The sequence below is a fragment of the Lucilia sericata genome, unplaced genomic scaffold (assembly GCF_015586225.1).
Source record: "Lucilia sericata isolate MDLA Ls3-8-SP2 unplaced genomic scaffold, ASM1558622v1 Contig005016F_arrow, whole genome shotgun sequence".
Taxonomy (NCBI): domain Eukaryota; kingdom Metazoa; phylum Arthropoda; class Insecta; order Diptera; family Calliphoridae; genus Lucilia; species Lucilia sericata.
Genome location: NW_023997416.1, coordinates 1 through 22,129, shown reverse-complemented (window position 1 = coordinate 22,129; position 22,129 = coordinate 1). Strand labels below are relative to the sequence as shown.

At 29.9% G+C, this 22,129-nt stretch overlaps 2 protein-coding genes across 2 annotated transcripts; one reads left to right on the top strand and one right to left on the bottom strand.

The window, feature by feature from the left end:
• Positions 1 to 466: 466 nt before the first annotated feature.
• On the bottom strand, positions 467 to 7,587 carry LOC119615346 (COP9 signalosome complex subunit 3-like). Its single transcript, XM_037971409.1, is given in 11 exon segments — positions 467 to 949; positions 1,032 to 1,099; positions 1,171 to 1,353; positions 1,426 to 1,557; positions 3,967 to 4,146; positions 4,214 to 4,411; positions 4,533 to 4,756; positions 4,759 to 4,776; positions 6,682 to 6,775; positions 6,844 to 7,004; positions 7,075 to 7,587. Coding segments are annotated over 11 exon segments (1,329 nt in total). The 5' UTR covers positions 7,130 to 7,587; the 3' UTR covers positions 467 to 933.
• Positions 7,588 to 9,225: 1,638 nt separating this feature from the next.
• On the top strand, positions 9,226 to 13,635 carry LOC119615345 (PR domain zinc finger protein 5-like). Its single transcript, XM_037971408.1, is given in 5 exon segments — positions 9,226 to 9,826; positions 9,911 to 10,090; positions 10,093 to 10,217; positions 10,273 to 10,595; positions 13,503 to 13,635. Coding segments are annotated over 5 exon segments (1,362 nt in total).
• Positions 13,636 to 22,129: the final 8,494 nt, after the last annotated feature.

The following is a 22,129-nucleotide window of genomic DNA, read 5'->3' as shown; positions in this document are numbered from 1 at the left end:
ATCTATCTATCTATCTATCTATCTATCTATCTATCTATCTATCTATCTATCTATCTATTTATCTATCTATCTATCTATCTATCTATCTATCTATCTATCTATCTATCTATCTATCTATCTATCTATCTATCTATCTATCTATCTATATATCTATCTATATATCTATCTATCTATCTAATCTATCTATCTATCTATCTATCTATCTATCTATCTATCTATCTATCTATCTATCTATCATCTACCTATCTTTCTATATATTTACATATATTTTGATATTATGAAGATATCTTTAATTTTTTCACTTTTCTAATAAAAAATGTGCAAAATCTAAGACTTACCTTTAGGCATTCAATTCAAAATAAACTTATGGATTCTTGAATTTATTCTCCCAACCGCCTTAAAACGTTTAAAACCATCAATTACGAATATATTAGTCACTATGAATCACTTTGAGTCATTATTTCTGTGTGTTTATTATTTTTGTAGGCAGACATCTATTTTGCTTTATTAGAATTTAAAATGTTGCTAAATTTCTGGAGAGAAATGAAAAACAAATAATAAATGACCACAAATAATAAAAAAACTGGATTAAAGATGCATTTTTTCGGGTTTGTTTTCTTGATGTGTTGTTGTAATATTTTCTTTCTTTTTTATACTTTTAAAAAACAAATATTTTTAATAATGTTCAATAGGCAAAGTAGTTGTTGCTGTTGCAGTGTTATGGATGTTGTGGTTGTTGGTATTGTTGCTATTGTGGTTGTTGTTGTTGTTGCTGTTATTATTAATTTTAAATTTCTTATCATTAAACAATGAATGAATGCATTTGAGCATAAAGCTAAAGATGACAAATGTACTGCATTGTTTAGGTTTCATAAAATTATCCAAAACTTTGGAACGATTATTATAAACTTTAGAATTATTATGTTGATATCATCAATCAATGGGATCACTAAAAAAAGAATAACAAAAAAAGGGGAAAATGTTAATAATATAGAAATACTAATTAAAATATGGACTAATAGAAAACTAACCCCGCAAAAGCTTTTGCATGCTGAGACGCTAAATCATCATCTTGATTACCAACGGCCTTTTTAATGTACTAAAAAAGGGGTAAGATTAAGATAAATTAAATAATTATTTCTATATAAAAGTATAGTGAATTTAGCTTACCATGGGATTTAATATAATTTCTTCTTCCATTTTATTTAATTGTTTAACTAATGCCATAACATTATCCATGTCTTGTTGTATTTTAAGGAACATTTCAGGTGAATTGTATTTTTCTGGATCGTCTTTAAAAACAACCATGCCATCTTTTTGATTTATAGTTGCATAAATTTCACCAGATTTAATCTAAAATGTAGGTAATGTTATATGATGGGATGAGTTTTTGGAAATAGGTTATTTAAAAAGACTTTTTTTTACCATATTCAATATATATTTTTCAGCTGCGGCAGCAGATGGTAATTGAACTCTACTAGCAACATCGGATAGGGATAATGTTAAAAATGTTTTTGTCAATCTTTGAATATTTTTCTTATACAACGAAGTAGCGACCTGTGAAAGAATACATAAAGGGAAATTTTTAAATATTTTTTTTGGTGAAATATAAAATTTTGTATGAAATATTTTTTTTTTGTGAAATATAGTTTTTATATATGTAGTTTTTAGTGAAAGTAAATATTTAGTAAAAAAAATTACTTTTTAGAGAAAATCTGATGTTTTGGTGAAAAAGTGCTTTTAGTGGAGAAAACGATTTGTTTTTATTGAAAAGTGATTTTGTTGGTGAGTTTGAGTTTTTATTGAAAACCTGACTTTTTAGTGAAAAAGTCCATTTTTAGTTAAATAGTGAATTTTTAGTGGAAATGCGAATTTTTAGTAAAAAATTTAATTTTTTAAATAAAATTCACTTTTTAAGAGTATTTTTGGTTTAAAAATGTTTTTTTTTTTATGAAAAAAGTGACTTTTTAGTGAAAAAGTGACTTTTTAGTGAAAAAGTGACTTTTTAGTGAAAAAGTGACTTTTTAGTGAAAATGTGACCTTTTTAGTGAAAAGTGACTTTTTGGTGAAAAGTGACTTTTTGGTGAAAATGTGACCTTTTTAGTGAAAAGTGACTTTTTGGTGAAAAAAGTGACTTTTTGGTGAAAAAGTGACTTTTTAGTGAAAAAGTGACTTTTAAGTGAAAAAGTGACCATTTAGTGAAAATGTGACCTTTTTAGTGAAAAGTGACTTTTTGGTGAAAAAAGTGACTTTTTGGTGAAAAAAGTGACTTTTTAGTGAAAATTCACTTTTTAGTGAAAAGTGACTTTTTAGTGAAAAAGTGACTTTTTAGTGAAAAAGTGACTTTTTCACTTTAAAGTCACTTTTCACTAAAAAGTGACTTCACTAAAAAGATACTTTTTCACTAAAAAGTCACTTTTCACTAAAAAGTGAATTTTCACTAAAAAGTCACTTTTCACTAAAAAAAACTCACTTTTTTCACTAAAAAGTCACTTTTCACTAAAAAAACTCACTTTTTTCACTAAGAAGTCACTTTTCACTAAAAAAATCACTTTTTTTACTAAAAAGTCACTTTTTTCACTAAAAAGTCACTTTTTTTCACCAAAAAGTCACTTTTTTCACCAAAAAGTCACATTTTCACTAAATGGTCACTTTTTCACTTAAAAGTCACTTTTTCACTAAAAAGTCACTTTTTCACCAAAAAGTCACTTTTTTCACCAAAAAGTCACTTTTCACTAAAAAGGTCACATTTTCACCAAAAAGTCACTTTTCACCAAAAAGTCACTTTTCACTAAAAAGTGACTCACTGACTTTTTAGTGAAAAGTGACTTTTTAGTGAAAAGTGACTTTTTAGTGAAAAAGCGACTTTTTAGTGAAAAGTGACTTTTTAGTGAAAAAGTATCTTTTTAGTGAAAGAGTATCTTTTTAGTGAAAAGTGACTTTTTAGTGAAAAGTGACTTTTAGTGAAAAGTGACTTTTTAGTGAAAAGTGACTTTTTAGTAAAAAGTGACTTTTTAGTGAAAAGTGACTTTTTAGTGAAAAGTGACTTTTTAGTGAAAAGTGACTTTTTAGGGAAAAGTATCTTTTTAGTGAAAAAGTGACTTTTTAGTGAAAAAATTACTTTTTAGTGAAAAAGTGACTTTTTAGTGAAAAGTGACTTTTTAGTGAAAAAAGTGACTTTTTTTTTAGTGAAAAGTGACTTTTTAGTAAAAATTCACTTTTTAGTGAAAAGTGACTTTTTAGTGAAAAAGTATCTTTTTAGTGAAAAGTCACTTTTAGTGAAAAGTGACTTTTTAGTGAAAAGTGACTTTTTAGTGAAAAGTGACTTTTTAGTGAAAAGTGACTTTTTAGTAAAAAGTGACTTTTTAGTGAAAAGTGACTTTTTAGTGAAAAGTGACTTTTTAGTGAAAAGTGACTTTTTAGGGAAAAGTATCTTTTTAGTGAAAAAGTGACTTTTTAGTGAAAAAATTACTTTTTAGTGAAAAAGTGACTTTTTAGTGAAAAGTGACTTTTTAGTGAAAAAGTGACTTTTTTTTAGTGAAAAGTGACTTTTTAGTAAAAATTCACTTTTTAGTGAAAAGTGACTTTTTAGTGAAAAGTGACTTTTTAGTGAAAAGTGACTTTTTAGTGAAAAAGTATCTTTTTAGTGAAAGTCACTTTTTAGTGAAAAGTGACTTTTAAGTGAAAAAGTGACTTTTTAGTGAAAACTGACTTTTTATTGGAAAAGTGACTTTTTAGTGAAAATGTGACTTTTTAGTGAAAAAGTGACTTTTTAGTGAAAAAGCAACTTTTTAGTGAAAAAGTGACTTTTTAGTGAAAAAGCGACTTTTTAGTGAAAAAGCGACTTTTTAGTGCAAAAGTAACTTTTTAGTCCAAAAGTAACTTTATAGTGAAAAAGTGAATTTTTAGTGAAAAAGTGACTTTTTAGTGTAATTTTTGTTATTTACATGAATTACAAAAACTCACCTGTTTAACTAGACCCATATTATTATCACGTTCAAATGTTTCACTATATTTAATAATGCAATTTCGTACTTCTTCACTGGAGGTGGTGGCGTATGCAACGGCTAATGTATGATAAACCTGAGCGATAGGTTTCATAAAACGCGATATAACTTGAGAAGAATATTTTGGTATGGGTATAATCTTTAATAAAGAAAAAAATTACTTAATAAAAGTTATCAATCCAAACTAAACCCCAAAAAACGCATACCTTGCCGTGAAGTATCAATGAAACCAAGATGAATTTTTTATATGCTTCTAACATTATATAAGACATCGCCATGGCAGGAGTTGATATACAAACTTCAAAAAAGTATAATGCTCTTTCATAATTCTTAATAGCCGTATAAATCATGCCACCATAATAGTAATATAATAAGAAATATTTGGCATCATGATTGGTGACATCCTGAAGATGAAAAATACAAAAAGAGTTTTAATCAATTAATTTAATTTTAAAAGACAACTATTTGATAAATTTAAAGGTTTAAATTAAAAAATAAGAAAGATTAAAATTCGAGAATATTTACCGTTTGATTTTGCCCTCTAGTTTCAGCTGAGGTTGATATTGTTGTTATATCGACATCTAAATATTTTAGAGCAACTCTAAAGCATTTTGATTTAAGACTTAACTGACAGAGATCAGCATGTATGGGTGTTAGTTGAGACTCTGAAGTGCGTATTTTATTAATGGCTGTGGCTAAAACATTCAAACCATGAATGCAACTTGGTTGTGTCACCATTGTATTCGTAATAGATGACACAATTCGTAATCTGGAAAATAGTTTTTAAAATGATATATGTTTTATATATAATTCTTATGTAATTATATATTTTTTGGTTTGCCTTCGGTAGGTTAGTAGTGTTCAAGTTTGTCAGACCGGTGTCGTAAGTAGCACACACTTTTTCCTAAAGAAAATTTGGCTAAAATCTGTCATCATTTATTAATGTTATGAGGCAAATAATACAACGTTTCTATATCCATCTATCTGTGTATATATCTATCTATCTATCTATCTATCTATCTATCTATCTATCTATCTATCTATCTACCTATCTATCTATCTATCTATCTATATCTATCTATCTATCTATCTATCTATCTATCTATCTATCTATCTATCTATCTATCTATCTCTATCTATCTATCTCTATCTATCTATCTATCTATCTATCTATCTCTATCTATCTCTATCTATCTATCTATCTATCTATCTATCTATCTATCTATCTATCTATCTATCTATCTATCTATCTATCTATCTATCTATCTATCTATCTATCTATCTATCTATCTATCTATCTATCTATCTATCTATCTATCTATCTATATTTCTATCCTATCTATCTATCTATCTATCTATCTATCTATCTATCTATCTATCTATCTATCTATCTATCTATCTATCTATCTATCTATCTATCTATCTATCTATCTATCTATCTATCTATCTATCTATATCTATCTATCTCTATTATCTATTATTTATCTATCTATCTATCTATCTATCTATCTATCTATCTATCTATCTATCTATCTATCTATCTATCTATCTATCTATCTATCTATCTATCTATCTATCTATCTATCTATCTATCTATCTATCTATCTATCTATCTATCTATCTATCTATCTATCATTTATCTATCTATCTATCTATCTATCTATCTATCTATCTATCTATCTATCTATCTATCTATCTATCTATCTATCTATCTATCTACTATCTATCTATCTATCTATCTATCTATCTATCTATCTATCTATCTATCTATATCTCTATCTATCTATCTATCATCTATCTATCTATCTATCTATCTATCTATCTATCTATCTATCTATCTATCTATCTATCTATCTCTATCTATCTATCTATCTATCTATCTATCTATCTATCTATATCTATTCTATCTATCTATCTATCTATCTATCTATCTATCTATCTATCTATCTATCTATCTATCTATCATCTATCTATCTATCTATCTATCTATCTATCTATCTATCTATCTATCTATCTATCTATCTATCTATCTATCTATCTATCTATCTATCTATCTATCTATCTATCTATCTATCTATCTATCTATCTCTATCTATCCTATCTATCTATATATCTATTATCTATCCATCATCTATCTATCTATCTATCTATCTATCTATCTATCTATCTATCTATCTATCTATCTCTATCTATCTATCTATCTATCTATCTATCTATCTATATATCTATCTATCTATCAACTATCTATCTATCTATCTATCTATCTATCTATCTATCTATCTATCTATCTATCTATCTATCTATCTATCTATCTATCTATCTATCTATCTATCTCTATCTATCTATCTATCTATCTATCTATCTATCTATCTATCTATCTATCTATCTATCTATCTATCTATCTATCTATCTATCTATCTATCTATCTATCTATCTATCTATCTATCTATCTATCTATCTATCTATCTATCTATCTATCTATCTATCTATCTACCTATCGTAGGAGTGTACACTCTTACACTGTGATTATAAAATATACTTTTTTAAAGAAATCAACAAAAATATCTGACCTCCTATTAATATACATATATTATAGACATAATTAATTAATGTTCTAGAAATTTTTAATCTATACTAGATCTATAACAAATAAAACGCAGAAAAATCTACTTACAAGCATGGGCAGCTAAACCAACTTGATAAGTATTGCATTGTTCTATGAATTTCTTAAACGTTTTAAACAGCACATCCACATCAGCATTGGAGTTCTAAAAGCAATAAAAACAAGTCATTAAAATACATCGAGTAAGGCGCTCCAAATATAACCCTCAATGACCACTTACCGCAATGCTATTAAATTAGCAATTAACACATAAAGAACACCCAATGAATGCTGTTGCATATCCAATGTCTCCAGGACATTATCGAGTATATTCCAGTTTTTGGTTAAAATTTCCACCGAGTCTAGCAGGTGTGTGGCCAGTTCTTCCAAGGCACCTAAAACAAACAAAAATTCCACTTATTATTACTTTCTTAACAACCTTTACCGGTCACTCATCACACTCACCCGATGAAGTACGGCTTCTCACACTATTCACAAAATTTTCTAAGGCGCTGGCCATTTTTTGTGTGTGTTATTTCTTTCCTGTGAACAAATAACTCCAAATCCAAATAAAAACAAAATTCCTATAAGTTTCGTTTGTTTTGCCAGATTTTAGCTTTTTTGCATGCTTTTTAAAGAAATAATTCAATCAGATTGAATTATTTATTTGTTAAACTGTTTATGTTTAATAGTTTTTATATTTTAAGCAATTTTTTTTTATTTTTTGCTGGATTCGTCTTTTGCAATGATTTTACTTTTGATGGTTATTTTTTTTTTTGTTCAGACACAAGGTTGCAAATACGGGGTATTATTGGCAAAATATTTATTGCTTTTAGTTTTATTAGAATTTTATTCTACACTCTATGTACGTAATTTTTGTTGTTTTATTTTTAAGATTGTAACAATTTATTTAATTAAAATGACAAATATTTACTTTTATTTTGCAATATTATGGAAAATAAAGCGAAAGAAACAATTGTCCCAGTTTTTTGTGCAAAATGCAATTTTTGCAACTGTGTTGGGATTTTTGTTTTGATAATGCCAGACAAGGATGGTTATATGAATTGACACATGTACTAAACAAATGTCAAATGCCGGCATTCTAAAGAAGGGAGTTGCCAGAAGCAAAAGCTTAAATGACAACAATTTTAAATTTGATAATATTTGCATTTAATTTAAAAAATATGGGGGATTATATGTAAAAATATATAATTTTTTATCAAAAATATGTAAAGTAAATTACTTTGTAAAATCAAATGATTTTTAAAGTAAAAGCCGTTCTTTATGAGTATAAGAAATACGAAAACTGTATATATAAGAAGAATTTAAAGAATATTTTCTAGAATTTAAAAAACATTTCTTTTAAATTGCAAAGAAAGCAAAGATTTTCCCAAATTAGATAATTTAATCGATAATAATAAAGTCGATATGTCGAAAAAAGTCGAATAAAGTCGAAAAAAGTCGAAGAAAAGTCGAAAAAAGTCGAAAAGTCGTAAAAAGTCGAAAAGTCGAAAAAAGTCGGAAAAGGTTGAAAAGTCGGAAAAAGTCGAAAAATCGAAAATTGTAGAAACAAGTCAAAAATAGTCAAAAATTTTAAAAAAAAGTCAAAAACTCTAAAATAGTCGGAAAAAACTCGAAAAAGTAAAAAAATAGTCGGAAAAAAGTAGAAAGAAGTCGAAAATAGTCAAAAAGTCAAAAAAATCGAAAAGTCGAAAAAAGTCGGAAAAAAGTCGAAAAAAGTCGAAAAGTCGAAAAAGTCGAAAAAAGTCGAAAAGTCGAAAAGTCGACTATTTATAAAATACTTATAGTCGAAAAGTGTAAAAGTCGACTTTTATTTAAATGAAAAAAGTCGAAAAGTCGAAAAATCGACTTTTCATAAAATGCAAGAAGTCGAAAAGTCGACTTTTAACTAAATGAAAAAAGTCGAAAAGTCGACTTTTCGTTTCAACTATAGAACCCTAATTTAAATCTTCAAATATTTTAATGAAAAATTAACATATATTTTCCAAATAAAATAAACATTAACACTAATTTCTGCCAGTGTTTTAATACAAAATTCTTATAAGAAATAATAAAACGCATCTGGCAACATCCTCAAATAAACAGCTGTAGTTTTGTTTTTGTAGTTTAATGAAGCTATTTGTTAATTTTTATCCGCTTCTTTAATTGTTATTAAAACAATAAAAAAAGCTTAAAAAATAAAGTGAAAAGTGTTAAAAAATAATAAGAACCCTATATAGACTATTTTACAATAAACGAGTGATAAATTAAGCGAGTAAATTCTGCTTAAATACGATTTACTTTACACGGCAAAGTGTTTGCTTATAATTCTTTTATTGTTTGCAATTAGAACGGTAAACCGCAGGAAATGAGACGCTAGTAAATTATAAATAAAGAAATTGCGCCAAAATATAACGATTTCAACTAAATTAATAGAAAATCCGTAATAAAGTTCTGTTTTGTAAAGTTGTATATTTTGTCTTGAAATTTAAAATGAAAAAGTATAATTTTGTGTAAAAATTTAATTATTGTCTGAAAAATAAGAGTATTTTTGGTGGAAACTAGTGTTTTTAAAGCATTCTGAGACTTTTTTTAAATATTGCAAACGTTTTAATAATGTCCGAAGAAGCTGAAGATATTTTCTTTCGCCCTTCCACCTCCAATGAGGAAAGTTCAACAAATGATTCCTTCAACGATGATTTGCCTCCACGTATAATATTAGTGTGTTTCTTATGCTTCCGCGAATATGATTTGGAAGAGGATTTACGTGGTCATATGATAGAATATCATAAATTTAATCTGAAAGAGGAACCTGAACAGAAAATGACTAAAAGGGAAACGAAAGAAGAGCCCACTCCGGAAGAAAATGTAGAGCAGGTGGAGAAACAAGCGCCTGAAGTAAAAGAAGAAATTGATAAACCCTTAATCGACAACGAAATGAAGCCGGTACCATTTAAAGATTTTCGTTTAATACTAAGAAGTGAAATGTCCTTAAAATGCAATAAATATAGCAATTGCATATATAAATTTGAAACTCCCGAAAAGTTGAAACAACACATGGATTGTCATGCTGCAAATAAGTCTACATTTCAGTGTTATATTTGCTCGGTGGGTCTTAGCAATTGGAGACGTTGTTCGGCTCATTTATGGAAAATGCATCAGTTGGATGTGGATTTATTAAAATGTCCCATTTGTGGGTTTAAATCGCATGCTTCCGGTAAGATTTTTATATCAAAACAATAACAAAATTTCAAATATTTGCCATAGTTTTTACTTACATATATATAATTCTTTTATTTAGCTCTAGTCTGGCGCCATATGAGAGTCCATAAAAAGTGGCGCCCTAGAGTTTTGCGCTCCTTGAAGGCTGTCAAACAAAGACGTTTGGAAGCTTTAAAGCAAAATGAAGAAACCATAGAGCCGGCAACTCCCAAACCTCCGACGCCCAGAAAAAATAAATATTATTCCGAAAAGACTTGTGAGATTGTGAACGTAAATTTGTTAACGGCAAAACTCTTTCGAAACACATTAAAACTGTACACAATAAAATCAAACCCTTTAATTGTAATGTTTGTGGCAAGAAGACTGCTAGGAAGGCCAGTTTAATAGTAAGTTGTCATTTTTAACCTAACTACAAACAATATAATTTCCGCTTATCTGTAGATTCATATGCGCCAACACACCGGCGAAAAACCTTTAGCCTGTAAATCATGTAAATTTTCTACACGTGATCCCAGTGTCTTACACAAACATCAAATGCGTCACGAATTGGCTGGTAAATTGAAATGTTCCTTGTGCGATTACTCGTGTATTCAGTCGAATGCCCTTAAACGTCATATCCGTCTAAATCATGTGGAATATTATAAAGAAATATCTTGTGATTTATGTAGTTTTGTTACCATCAATGTAAACAAATTAAAGGCTCACAAAGAGGATCATCGTAAGGGTTTGATCGTCAATAATGAAGATTCAATGCCGGCCAGAAAGTTGGTGAAAAATAATGAGGTAAGTGGGCATGTCTGTAGTAATAGATTCATTATCATTAGTTACATTTATTGGACAACGGAAAAGAAAACTGGATTTATGAACAATTTCAGAATTTAAAAGTTTTACTGGTTAAGGTAGGGTTTCTATATTCAAAGTTAAGTTGAAAGCAGACATACAATGATATAAATACTTTATAACCGCACTTTATATTTCTAAAAAATGCTGAAAAATAAGATACATTTGCACATTCCTACAAAATGTTTATAAAATAATTAACTAAGTTAGGTTTATATGAGACTTTTAAATAATCATACATATAAAAGAGGTACATGATGTTAAAATATATATAACTTTTTTGCGACATTCGGGTTTTTGATTATTTTTTTTATGAAATTACAGTTTTTTATGAAATTGTAGTAAAATACTTATCGGTTAATATTTTGTTTGTTATATCTTGCGTTTGTGCTAGTTACTTTGGTGAAATACACAATCACAATTTTGTCCGCAAGGTGGTAATAGCTACAAATCCTTAGTAGATAGAGATTTTATTTTGTTTAATTGTTTTAATTGGTTAGTTTATGAATGGTTGTGCTCCATAAAAAGTGGAACTCAGTTCGAATACCGTCAGTTCCAATGTGATTATCTTCGTAGAATGTGAAGAAACAAAACACAAGAAAAACAAAAAGAACATAAAGATGAGATAGGAATGGAAATAGATCGATTCCCAAGGATCAAAGTGTCAAGATGATATTACACTGTCACAACAATATTGACAACTCCGTTAGGTTAGTTGTTAGTGTTCTAATCTGTCAGGACGATTCCCGCCAGAGACACTGGTGGAGAAGCACACAAAAGGCCCGACGTAGGCCTAAGCGGATTTTTTCGAACATACTCCTTTCAAACTAGCTAACCTACTGGATGTCGCTATAAGTATGAGAAAACTTTTCCTATTTCTTGCAGTATAAACTTGTTCTTGAAATTTGTGAAATGAAGCAAGGATCTTGACTAGTACAATCGTTCCTACAATTAGATAACATAAGAGAATGCACAGAGCACTAGTACCCTATTTTGGATGTTTTGTGCAGCTCGTTGTTTTACCATAACAGGTTCAATTCAGGCATGAAAATAGCGGGTTGGATTGTTGAGGTGAAGTTGAATATAACCTTCGGCGCTAGTGAAGCAGCATCCATGATTCTTGCTCGACAAGACCTTAATGTTGGACAATTACACAGTATGTGTTCAGATGTTTCTTCCTGACAATCACAAAATCTGCATATATTCGATATGGCGTTTACTGGAATGAATTTGAAAGTAATCCCGTTAGTATTCTAAGATCAATTTTGTTAAGAGATCTACTCTTTGATAGCGTAATTAAGCGATTTGTCTGCCTAATCACTGTTGTAAGCAATTCCGATTCGATCTACGATTGACATCTTTCTCTGGTGTATCCTTGTGGAATAGCAAAGAATGGTTCGGGCCGATAAATGGGCGTTGAGTGATCTTCATGGCCAGGTAATCAGCATAATGTTAATTTTTTCGGTCTACCCAAATCATTTAATTATGTCACGTAGTCCATTACTGCACCTGACCTAACTTCATACTATAATAAGGCCTTGGATGCTGCTTGGCTATCTGACATTATATAGACCCCTGAAACTTCTCCTCAGTTACTTCCTAGCACAGATGAAAATGGCGTAGATTTCCGCCTGAAAGATAGAGGGGTATTTTCCCATGGAGATTGACTTCAGAAAGTTTGGTCCACAAATGCCCGCTCCATATTTACCATCTATTTGTTTGGACCTATCGGTAAACCAATCTTTATATTATATATAGACCCCTGAACCATCACCTCAGTCACTCGCTAGCACAGATAAAGATGGCGTAGATATCCGCCTGAAAGATAGAGGGGTATTTTCCCATGGATATTGCCTTCTAGAAGTCTGGTCCGCAAATGCCCTCTCCAATTTCGCCATCTATTTGTTTGCAGCCATCGGTAAACCAAACATAATCAGCACTCTTATGTTTGATTGGTCCATAAGTTCCTGTCAGGTATCATAAGCTTGAAGGAACGGCCAAAATCCAATTTTGATGACCCATAATCATGTACCCGAATATATGGGTCGTTAATGAATAGTTTGAATATATTTATATTCCCTTCCATGGTATATATAGGACATGTTCTCATGGCCCTGTTATAGAGACACAGATAAGACGATACACATTGTTAAAAGAAGCCCCAGATGGGGCCTGCTCCACCTTTAGTCACCAGACTATAGCAGCATAAAACAAAATGGGCTTAATTATGAAAGTCCATGAGAACATTTTCGGTTTTATACCCCATGTACTACCAAATAGCCTCTGACAGGCATATAATGCTCTAATGGCTAAAGTTATCGTACTGGATACATGTGAGTTCCATTTAAGGGGTTTGACGTGAATGAATCCCCAAGTATTTCTACGATAGTTGGATCTCCGCTCTATATTGTTTCTGGTCGGAAATTCTTGATTTATGAACTAAACTTTTGGCTAGCTTATGGCCTAGTCGTCAAACAAACTTGCAAAGTTTAGTATTCAAAGTTTTAATTTACACGGGAGTTACATTAACAAAAAATTGGTAAAAATTTTCGTGAATTTAGCCGTGAAGTTTGTGTGAAATTACGAAGATTATGTGTCTAATCAAAACCGTTTTTCCCAAAAACAATTTGTTTTAAAGATATTTAAAGGACCTATAGCTCAGCCTAATACGGAATAATTGGACTGATACTCAAGAAAAGGATATATAACAAAAAGTGTTTTAAACGACTTAAGGACTCAAGGACATCATATCATTGCATCATGACAACAACAAAATCCTGCTGCAAAAATCATTAAAAACTACTTGCCAATTGTGAATTATATTTTTTTAGGTTTCCACCGATTGTTTTCTTACCTTTGGAAAGCATCGATTCTTTGCCTCATGAACCTGCAGTTGATACTGGTGGTGTTACTATACCCGCTCCCTCGGAGGATTCACAATTTCCCACTTATTTAAATAATTAAAACAAAACACTTGTTTATTTTTTTTTTTAATTTTTTACTATTTATTTCATTTTTTTGTTGTTTTAATTGATTTTATGATATGATTTGCAACGCAATATTATTTTCAGTTTTTTTTTTCTTTCTTCATAATTAAAATCTTTTTTTTTTAATGTTTTTTTTCTTTTGTTTAAAGTTTTATATAATTTTTTTTTTTAAATAAGTTTCTTTTTATTTAACATTTTATGTTGGGATTTTAGTTTTTTTTTTGTTTTTTTATATACGTTTTTTTATATTTGTGTCTTTTGAGTTTTTTTATTTGTTTTTAATTTTTAAATAATTAAATTATTAATTTCAATTTTTTTAACATGTTTTTTTTTATAAATTTTTGCAAATTTTATGAGTTTCCGTTAAAAAAAAAAAACGACATTAAATGTTAATGTTCATTTTAATTGTGTTAATTTGCTTTTTTAATAAGTTGAAATAAGAAAATATTTTTTTAATGATTTTTATTTGATGTCCAGCTTGCTAATGCAAAAAATTGTTTCAATTTCTAATTTTTTTTAAATATGAATGCGTTTAATTTTTTCGACTTTTAATTTTTTTATGTTAAATAAATAATTGCTTTTTACACTTGTTGTTGTCTTATTTTTTAAAATTTCTAAGATTTTTCAATTATTTTCAAACAAACTCTTTAAAAATTGTTTATTTGTTTTGAGTCGCTTGAGTATTACAGTTCAATTGGAAGTGTTTCTTGTTTTATTTTTTTAATTTAAAGAAAATGTCAATTGCTTATTTGCTTATTTGTTTGTTGGTTTTTGTAATTGTTTAGTTTTTTTTTTAATATTTCAAAAAATATTCTTTACTTTTGTATTGTAGTTTCTATGGTTAGCTAAAAAGTTTAAGTTCTTTTTGTTTTTGTCAACTTAAAATTTTTAACAGAAAATTTGTTAATTATTTTTTATTGTCTGTATTTGATTTGAAATATAGATCATTTATTTAGAATTCATTTAAATTTTTAATATTATTTAAAATTAAAATCCTTTAAAACTTAAAAAGTTATTCAAAAGAAGCAAATCATAAAATGAGTTTTTTATTTCGATTTTCTTTGTTTAAGGGCAGTGTTTTGTTTTAAGTTATTATTTCTTAAGTTTTATTTGTTTTAACTTATAAGTTATAATAAATTATTTATTAATTTTAAAAAGTATTTTAAGTATAAAATTTAAAAAAAAAGTTTTTGGGTGGGTTTCTTAAAGAAATTATTCGTTCTTCTTTTATATTATAAAAAAAAAAACTATATTTTATTTAAATTAGTTTTTTGTTTTATAAATTATACATATAATAAATTTAAGTTTAAATTTATATTTTGATTTTATTTAAAAAAAAAAAAATGTACTAAACTTTTAACATAATTTTCTAATAAACTCTAAACATTTATTTTTTCCCAACAAATAATTTTCTAAATTCTTTTTTATGTTCTTTTAGCTTCAAGTTTTCCTTAATTATTTCCTCCTTTAATAATTTTCTGTTTCTTTTCAAAGTATATTTAACTAATTTTTTAATATAAACTAAATAATTTAGTTAATAAATTAGCATTAAAATATTAAAAACTTAAACATTATTGACTAATAAATACAATCAACTATAATTACTTTATGTCTACCCACTTGACCATAACTTTCCATTATAATTCTTTTATGGAAATTAAGTTTTTGGCATCGATTCTATTGAGAGAATCGAAATTTTCCTTTTACAATTTTAACGAATTTTACCAAAATGTTTGATTTTTAAAGCAAACAACGTAGTCTTGATTCTCAATAGTGGTAAGACCTCAATTAGCTGAAAGATCTTAGACCAAACGGTCTATCCTACATGTAAGTTAAATCCGTTGAGACTACACTTCATTTGTTCGCACACGCGCAACGTGGTCTACATTTCCAAAGGAGGAAAGACCTCACGAATCCGAAGGATTTTAGATCAATCTGTCTATCCTACTTCGTTCTGAAAACTCTGTCAAGGATTCTAAACTTTTGTCTGCGTCACAATATGGCTACATGAAAGCCAAATACTTAGAGACTTAGAGACTGTTTACACAAGTGCGAAGTGCACTTCATTCCCAAAAGGGAAAAGCAAACAAGTGCAACAAGTCTTCATTCCGAAAAAGGAAAGACCTCAGGAAACCGCACGATTTTAGACCAATCTGTCTTTCCTCATTCCTTCTGAAAACTCTTTAAAGGATATAGGAGGAAAACAAACAAGTATAAAGTAGTCTAGACACTCAAAGGTGGAGATACCTCACGAATTCGAAGGATTTTAGATCAGTCTGTCTATCCGCCTTCCTTCTAAAAACTCTGCAAAGGATCCTAAACTTTTGGCGTCACAACACGCCTACAATTCGTTGAGACTACGCTTCAATCGTTCTCACACGTTCCACAATTTACATTCCGAGTAGATCACAACGCCACTAAACAGAGTTGACATTAAACCGCCTATTATTGTTTTCATGAAGTATTATTATCTCAGAAATTGGAGCCACAACTGCCATAAAAGTGGTAAACGGCGGTAACCAACAAGGAGTTGTTGTTAGCACGACAATTTAAACTTTACTAGGGCATGACCCGATTTACAATCTGCCAAAGATTGTAAACTTAATAGCTGTATCAACCGAAATATTTTTTCCTCAGGGAAGAACAACAACAGCGAAAAAGTTACAACAACGTCAGGTTCTACACTTATGGAAACTGTGATTTAGCTTGCAAATGCAAGGATACTATATCGCAGAGAATGGTAATCTCATTTAAATCACTAAGTACCCGGGTTGTCAGCCTAGGGATTAAACCTACGAACTACTGCAAGAAATGGGCTGGAGCTAAAGTTGTCTGAAGTGCAAAATATCAAAAGGAGTTTCCAACATATTTGGAGTAATTATGAATTCTAAGCCGTCATGGCATTTAAAAGATCAATGAGAGTCAGCTGGGGCCCTATATTCATGTAGAATAGTAATGGGGTAACCTGTGGGTATTATTCCAAATAATACCAAATAGCTCTTCGCTATGGTAGCCAAACTGCAAATATCTAGTGAAAAGCTATGTACACGACATCTAAGGTTTTCTTTGTCAGTATGGTATTGGCTTCCCATTGAACTAATGGCTTACGAAGTTTTTCTTAACTTCAAAATCATTGGAGCGTATGATATATGTAATTCAGTCTCTCCGCAACGGAAAATATGGGTAACTGTACTCCAAACCAGATTTCTACTTGTTGATGCTATACAAAACAGATTAGATGGAATTAATCTCTCGCGATGCATCGTAAAATATTCGCAGTTATGACTTTAAATCAAAGAATGGAGTCCATGCTGTCTTCTAAGTATGTTGTGCAAACGGAAACCAAAGATTCTTTTAAACTTCCTGGCCTGTGTAGCGTTCTGCAAACTGAATTTTAAGATACAAATTGGCTTAGTTTCTACTGAATATACGGCATTGATATTTGGATATATAATGACAGCTTTGTCGCCTATGAGCTATCGATGGTGTTTAAACGACATTAAACCGGGTATTTCTTTTATGTTTTTCTTTGTTAACTCATTCCCAAGGGTAGAAGATTGTGGTTTTAACTAGCTGCTTGATGATTGTTCGCCCAACTTTTGTTACGACTTAATAGAACAGTCTTGAAATCATCTGATAGATTCCAACAGTTTTGTTGGCATACCGCTCTCCAATAGCAAACGTTTGACCCGTGATAAATCTCACGATCATGCACAATCAACCTCGGCTACCTGTAGAATGGCGAAGATCGTGGGGCCGATATCCAAATTACTAAGATCCCAAGTCTTGTTATACCATCCGAAAGCTTAGAATGGAACACAATTGCATTAGAAGATAGGTTCTTATTTGTTATGATGAAAAGATAAAAGAGGATGTCGCCCGGAACATAGGTTTATCCGAAAGACAAAATGGATAGGATTATATCGGGAGTAATAAGGTCGAAGTGTACTAACTTATACGCAGACCCTTTCACTTTTCAAAGTGAAAGGAAGTCAAGTGTGATCGTAGTGATGTAAGCTGGTGGACAACCTGCTAACCCAACTTCAGTTCTTGTGTATGATCACTTAGATCAGTAGATATCGAGTCTCCTAGGTAACAACGAACCTTTTTCCAGACAAATTTCAGTTTTACTAACTCGGAAAACTCGGGACTCTAAGAACGTTGTTCTCCACGCAGTATTTTCTTTTAAACGGACAGCGAGAGCGCCCCAGTATGACTGCAATCCGCTTTATACTGGAACATCAACTTTGACTTTAACGATGTTCCAGCTACAATGAAATCCCTTACCGGTGTATGTACTACATCAAGATTAGTTATATTAGTGAAAACAGGAGCTTAAATATCCTCCAATATGGACATAAACAACATTTGTCAAAGTCCGTTTAAAGTGCTTGCTCGCACATACACAACATGTTCTATGAACTCTCTCAGACATGATAGAGAAACGAACTTACTTGTGTCATAGCCTGGAAGATGCCAAGACGATGCCAAGACTTCTTTTTTGTCACTGACCTGCTCTTGGGGACATGCTTTTTAAATTCCTAGTGCCGCTAATTCTTGACAATTTATCAGATAACTACAAGACTGAGATTTTGTCACTTTATTGCTATGGGAAAAATTCAGACTGCACTTAACTGTGGACATATACCAAAAAATACATTCTCTTGACTTCTGATTTCTCTGTTTGGTCAATTGGGTTACTTGTAATTTTTCTATGTATGTATGAAGCATATACACATTTTCTGTTATTGGTTGCATTTCGTAATTGAAATATTGGTTTATAATTAAATATAGTTTAACTTATTTACTTAAATACTATAATTATGATTTACTACTTAAAAATATACATTTACAGGACACACAGACACGCACGTACGTAGATGAGTGTGTGTGTATGCACGTATGTATGTATTTATCCTTAATTTTAAATTTAATAATAATTAAATATTATATTTTTTTTGCTTTTGTTTTATTTTTTTATCATAAATGATTTTATATTTGTGCGTCGCATAATGAATGCTGGAAAATTATTTTTAATTAACTTCACTAAATTTTTTTTTAATTTTTTGTTTTAGTTTCTTTCAAATAATAGTTTGTTAGATATATGTTTGTTAATTTTATAGTTTTGATTAGTTAAAGAGTTATGAAATAGTAAGAGATGAGATTTAACATAAACTGTTTAGATAGTTCATTGAGAATACTTTCTTGAAGATATCTACTTAGTAAATCTGATGTGAATATCTGTCACCATATATACTCTTAAAAACATTGAAATCTTTTAAAATAATTTTATATGTATATGGTACTAGTTGCTCTTTAGTATGATCACCAAACAAAGCATGAACCTTGAACATATCTGGCTTCAAGTTCCGATCTATACAAACCATTCAAACATTCATATCCGTGATCTCTATCGATTGTCTTCACCTGGTCGATTTTAGAGACTTTATAGCAATTTGAATATTAGAGTGTTTAAAAAATTGCTTCCAAATTCGATCATGGGAAAGCGATTTCATATTTTGATTCATACAATTCATCTAGAATTTTATATTTGGTCGTCTTTCCCAACTTCATTGCAGCGACTTCAGCCATTGCTATCTGTCATATCGTCTTCGTGAAATCCATTTAGAGACTTTATTAAAGTCTAAATCTCAGACTATCAGATCGGTTTCGAATTTCGACCAATACTGCCCATCTTCGCATTCATATTTGGTACCCTCCCGGAATTTCGAAGTCGAACTCTTCTTTCTTATAATTTCTGGCATTTATGCAGCATTATCGATATTCAATCGCTATTATTGTTAGTTAGTCGCTGAATGTATTGTTAGTTGTCAAAAGGAGGGAACAGTTTGCGGAAATAGTTCATATAACTTTGAAGGAGTATGATGTGAAATTTTTTCGTTAAATTTCGATCTGTATAACCCACATCTTAACTCTAGGATTTAAATAGTATCTATTCTAATTCAAAGATTTTTTCTTGGTAGCATTTCAAGCTGTTAGCTAGTAGTAAGATTTGTTAGACCGGCGTTACCCGATTATCCCCGGGTAGACTGAAAGAGCAAATTCATTTGCCATAACGGAAATTTGAGGAAGTTTAAACGATTAATGCTAAACTGTTTGACACAACGAGAGCATACGAAAGCACACGGGAGGCGAAGCTAAAATTATGGGCGAGTTGATTCCACAGGTCCTCTTAGAATACTAGAACAGTAGATAGAGTCATTAAGAATCTGTTGGTTGACACACAGTGGGAGAAATACTCCTGAGAATATGTAGTCTAAGGATATCAAGACGCTACGATTTCTAATGGACTAATTGAATGAGTAGATACTGACGAATGTAGAGCATCTGGAGAGGACATTTCTATATGATTGTCAGTTTTAACTCGAATTATTATCCATGTAGCGTAGAGAACATATATGCAGGAGCATACTACACCAAAGTTTACTTCTTAGAATAAGTAAGTCCGAGAATGCGGAGTGGAGATGACATTGAAGTTCAGTAACAAGATTCTGTTGGTTGACACAAGTGGGAGAAAGACCTCCCGAGGATAAGTAGTCTAAGGATATCAGGACGCTAAGTTTTCTGATTGATTGGACTAATTGAATGAGTAGATACTGACGAATGTAGGGCATGTGGAGAGGACACTTTCTATATGATTGTCAGTATTAACTCGAATTATTATCCATGTAACGTAGAGAACATGTATGCAGGAGCATCACTACACCAAAGTTTTCTTCTTAGAATAAGTAAGTCCGAGTATAACATGATGGACTAATGAACGAGAATGCGGAGTGGAGATGACATTGAAGTTCTGTAACAACATCATTGTCATTGTCGTCTAAATTTTATAGAAATTTCTTAGGAAACTATGCCCTGAAAAAACGAGTTTCTGAAACTAAATCCTTTAAGAAACTTGTCCATTTAATGTAGAGAATTTTTGGATCTTATGTAGTGTGCGTCTTCCTTGTAACCCAACGAATTATTTATCCCTGTATACATGAGCAGGAGCTTCCTGCACCAAAGTTTACTCCTTAGAATAAAGTAGTCCGAAGTATAACATGTTGGATTAATTGAACGAGAATTGAGGAGTGGAGATGACATTGAAGTTCTCTAACAACTTCATGACATTGTCGTTCTAATTATATACAAATTTCTTAGGAACTATGCCCTGAAAAATGAGTTTCTGAAACTGATCCTCTAAAGAAAATTGTCCATTTAATGTAGAGAATTTTGGCTACTTATTTAGTATGCATCTTCCTTGTAACCCACTTACTTTACTTAAAACAATACATAAGACCATTTAATATCTAATTAGGCCTTCTTAAATTAAAGGATACGATCTTTAGGAGTCTTCTAGTTGAATAGCTTTTTGGGATCTTGTTACGTTTTCGGTGGTTTGTTAATTATTAAGTCAATTTTTATTTGCCGAACTAGTTCATCATGAATGAGGACTCATAAAAGCGATGTTCTAGAATTCTGCCGAAGGACTGAAGTGCAGTCTTTGAGAATCATTCTTCGTAAAACATTTGGCTTTTATTACAGCCGAAGCTTTCCGATTTCAATATTAATATTTTTATAATCTCATCTCTTTTATTTCAATTAAAATACATTAGTTTATAACTAATTAATGGCCATGAAGTTACCACCCCAATCTTTATAGTTATTTTCCTTTGGTAGTCTATCAATTAATACTTTTTTGGAAAAAAAAAAAAAATAAATAAAACCTTTAAAAGGAGCAGAAGAATTAATTAAAACTGTTACTACTTAATTAAAGATAAAGACTTAACTATTCACAAATTAATATGTATGATTTTTTTAAATATATATATTTTTTTATCATTTACGTAGAAAATATGTGTGAGATTTAACAAAGTGTTTATTGGTTTTTGATTGAGTTTGAGTTTTTTTTCTTCATACTTTAGCTTAAATCATTTGAATAATTTATTTTCTTCTTTTCTTATTAAAAAGTTGCCATAAAAACAAGTGTTGTCTGTTTTAAATCAATTTTTGGTATTAAGTATCTGTACTTAATTAATTAGTTTTGTTTTGTTGTTATAATTTTAATTAATTAATTGTGTTTATGTATGTATGTCTTTGTTTAATGGTAATTATAATATATAGTTACTTTTGTATTATTATTATTATTATTTAGTTTAATTAGTAGTATTTTTAGTAGTAAGTATTTCTTTTTTTTTTAATTTTTAGTATTTTAGTTTATAACAGTCTACAAGCAAGAGGCACAATTCTGTGCGATATTTTTCAAGTGTTTCCATAGAATGTGGTCAGACTGTAGTGACCCGATCTATTTCAACATATCGCACAGAATTGTCGCTTTGTCAGCAAATCACTTCTTTTCATCCAAAACGGCTGTATCCATGGAGCTTAAGGATTTTAAACGTGTCTGCAAAACTGATGAGCCTCTTAATTTTCTTTTGATTTTTCTAAAAATAAATAGGATAAAAGGAGAA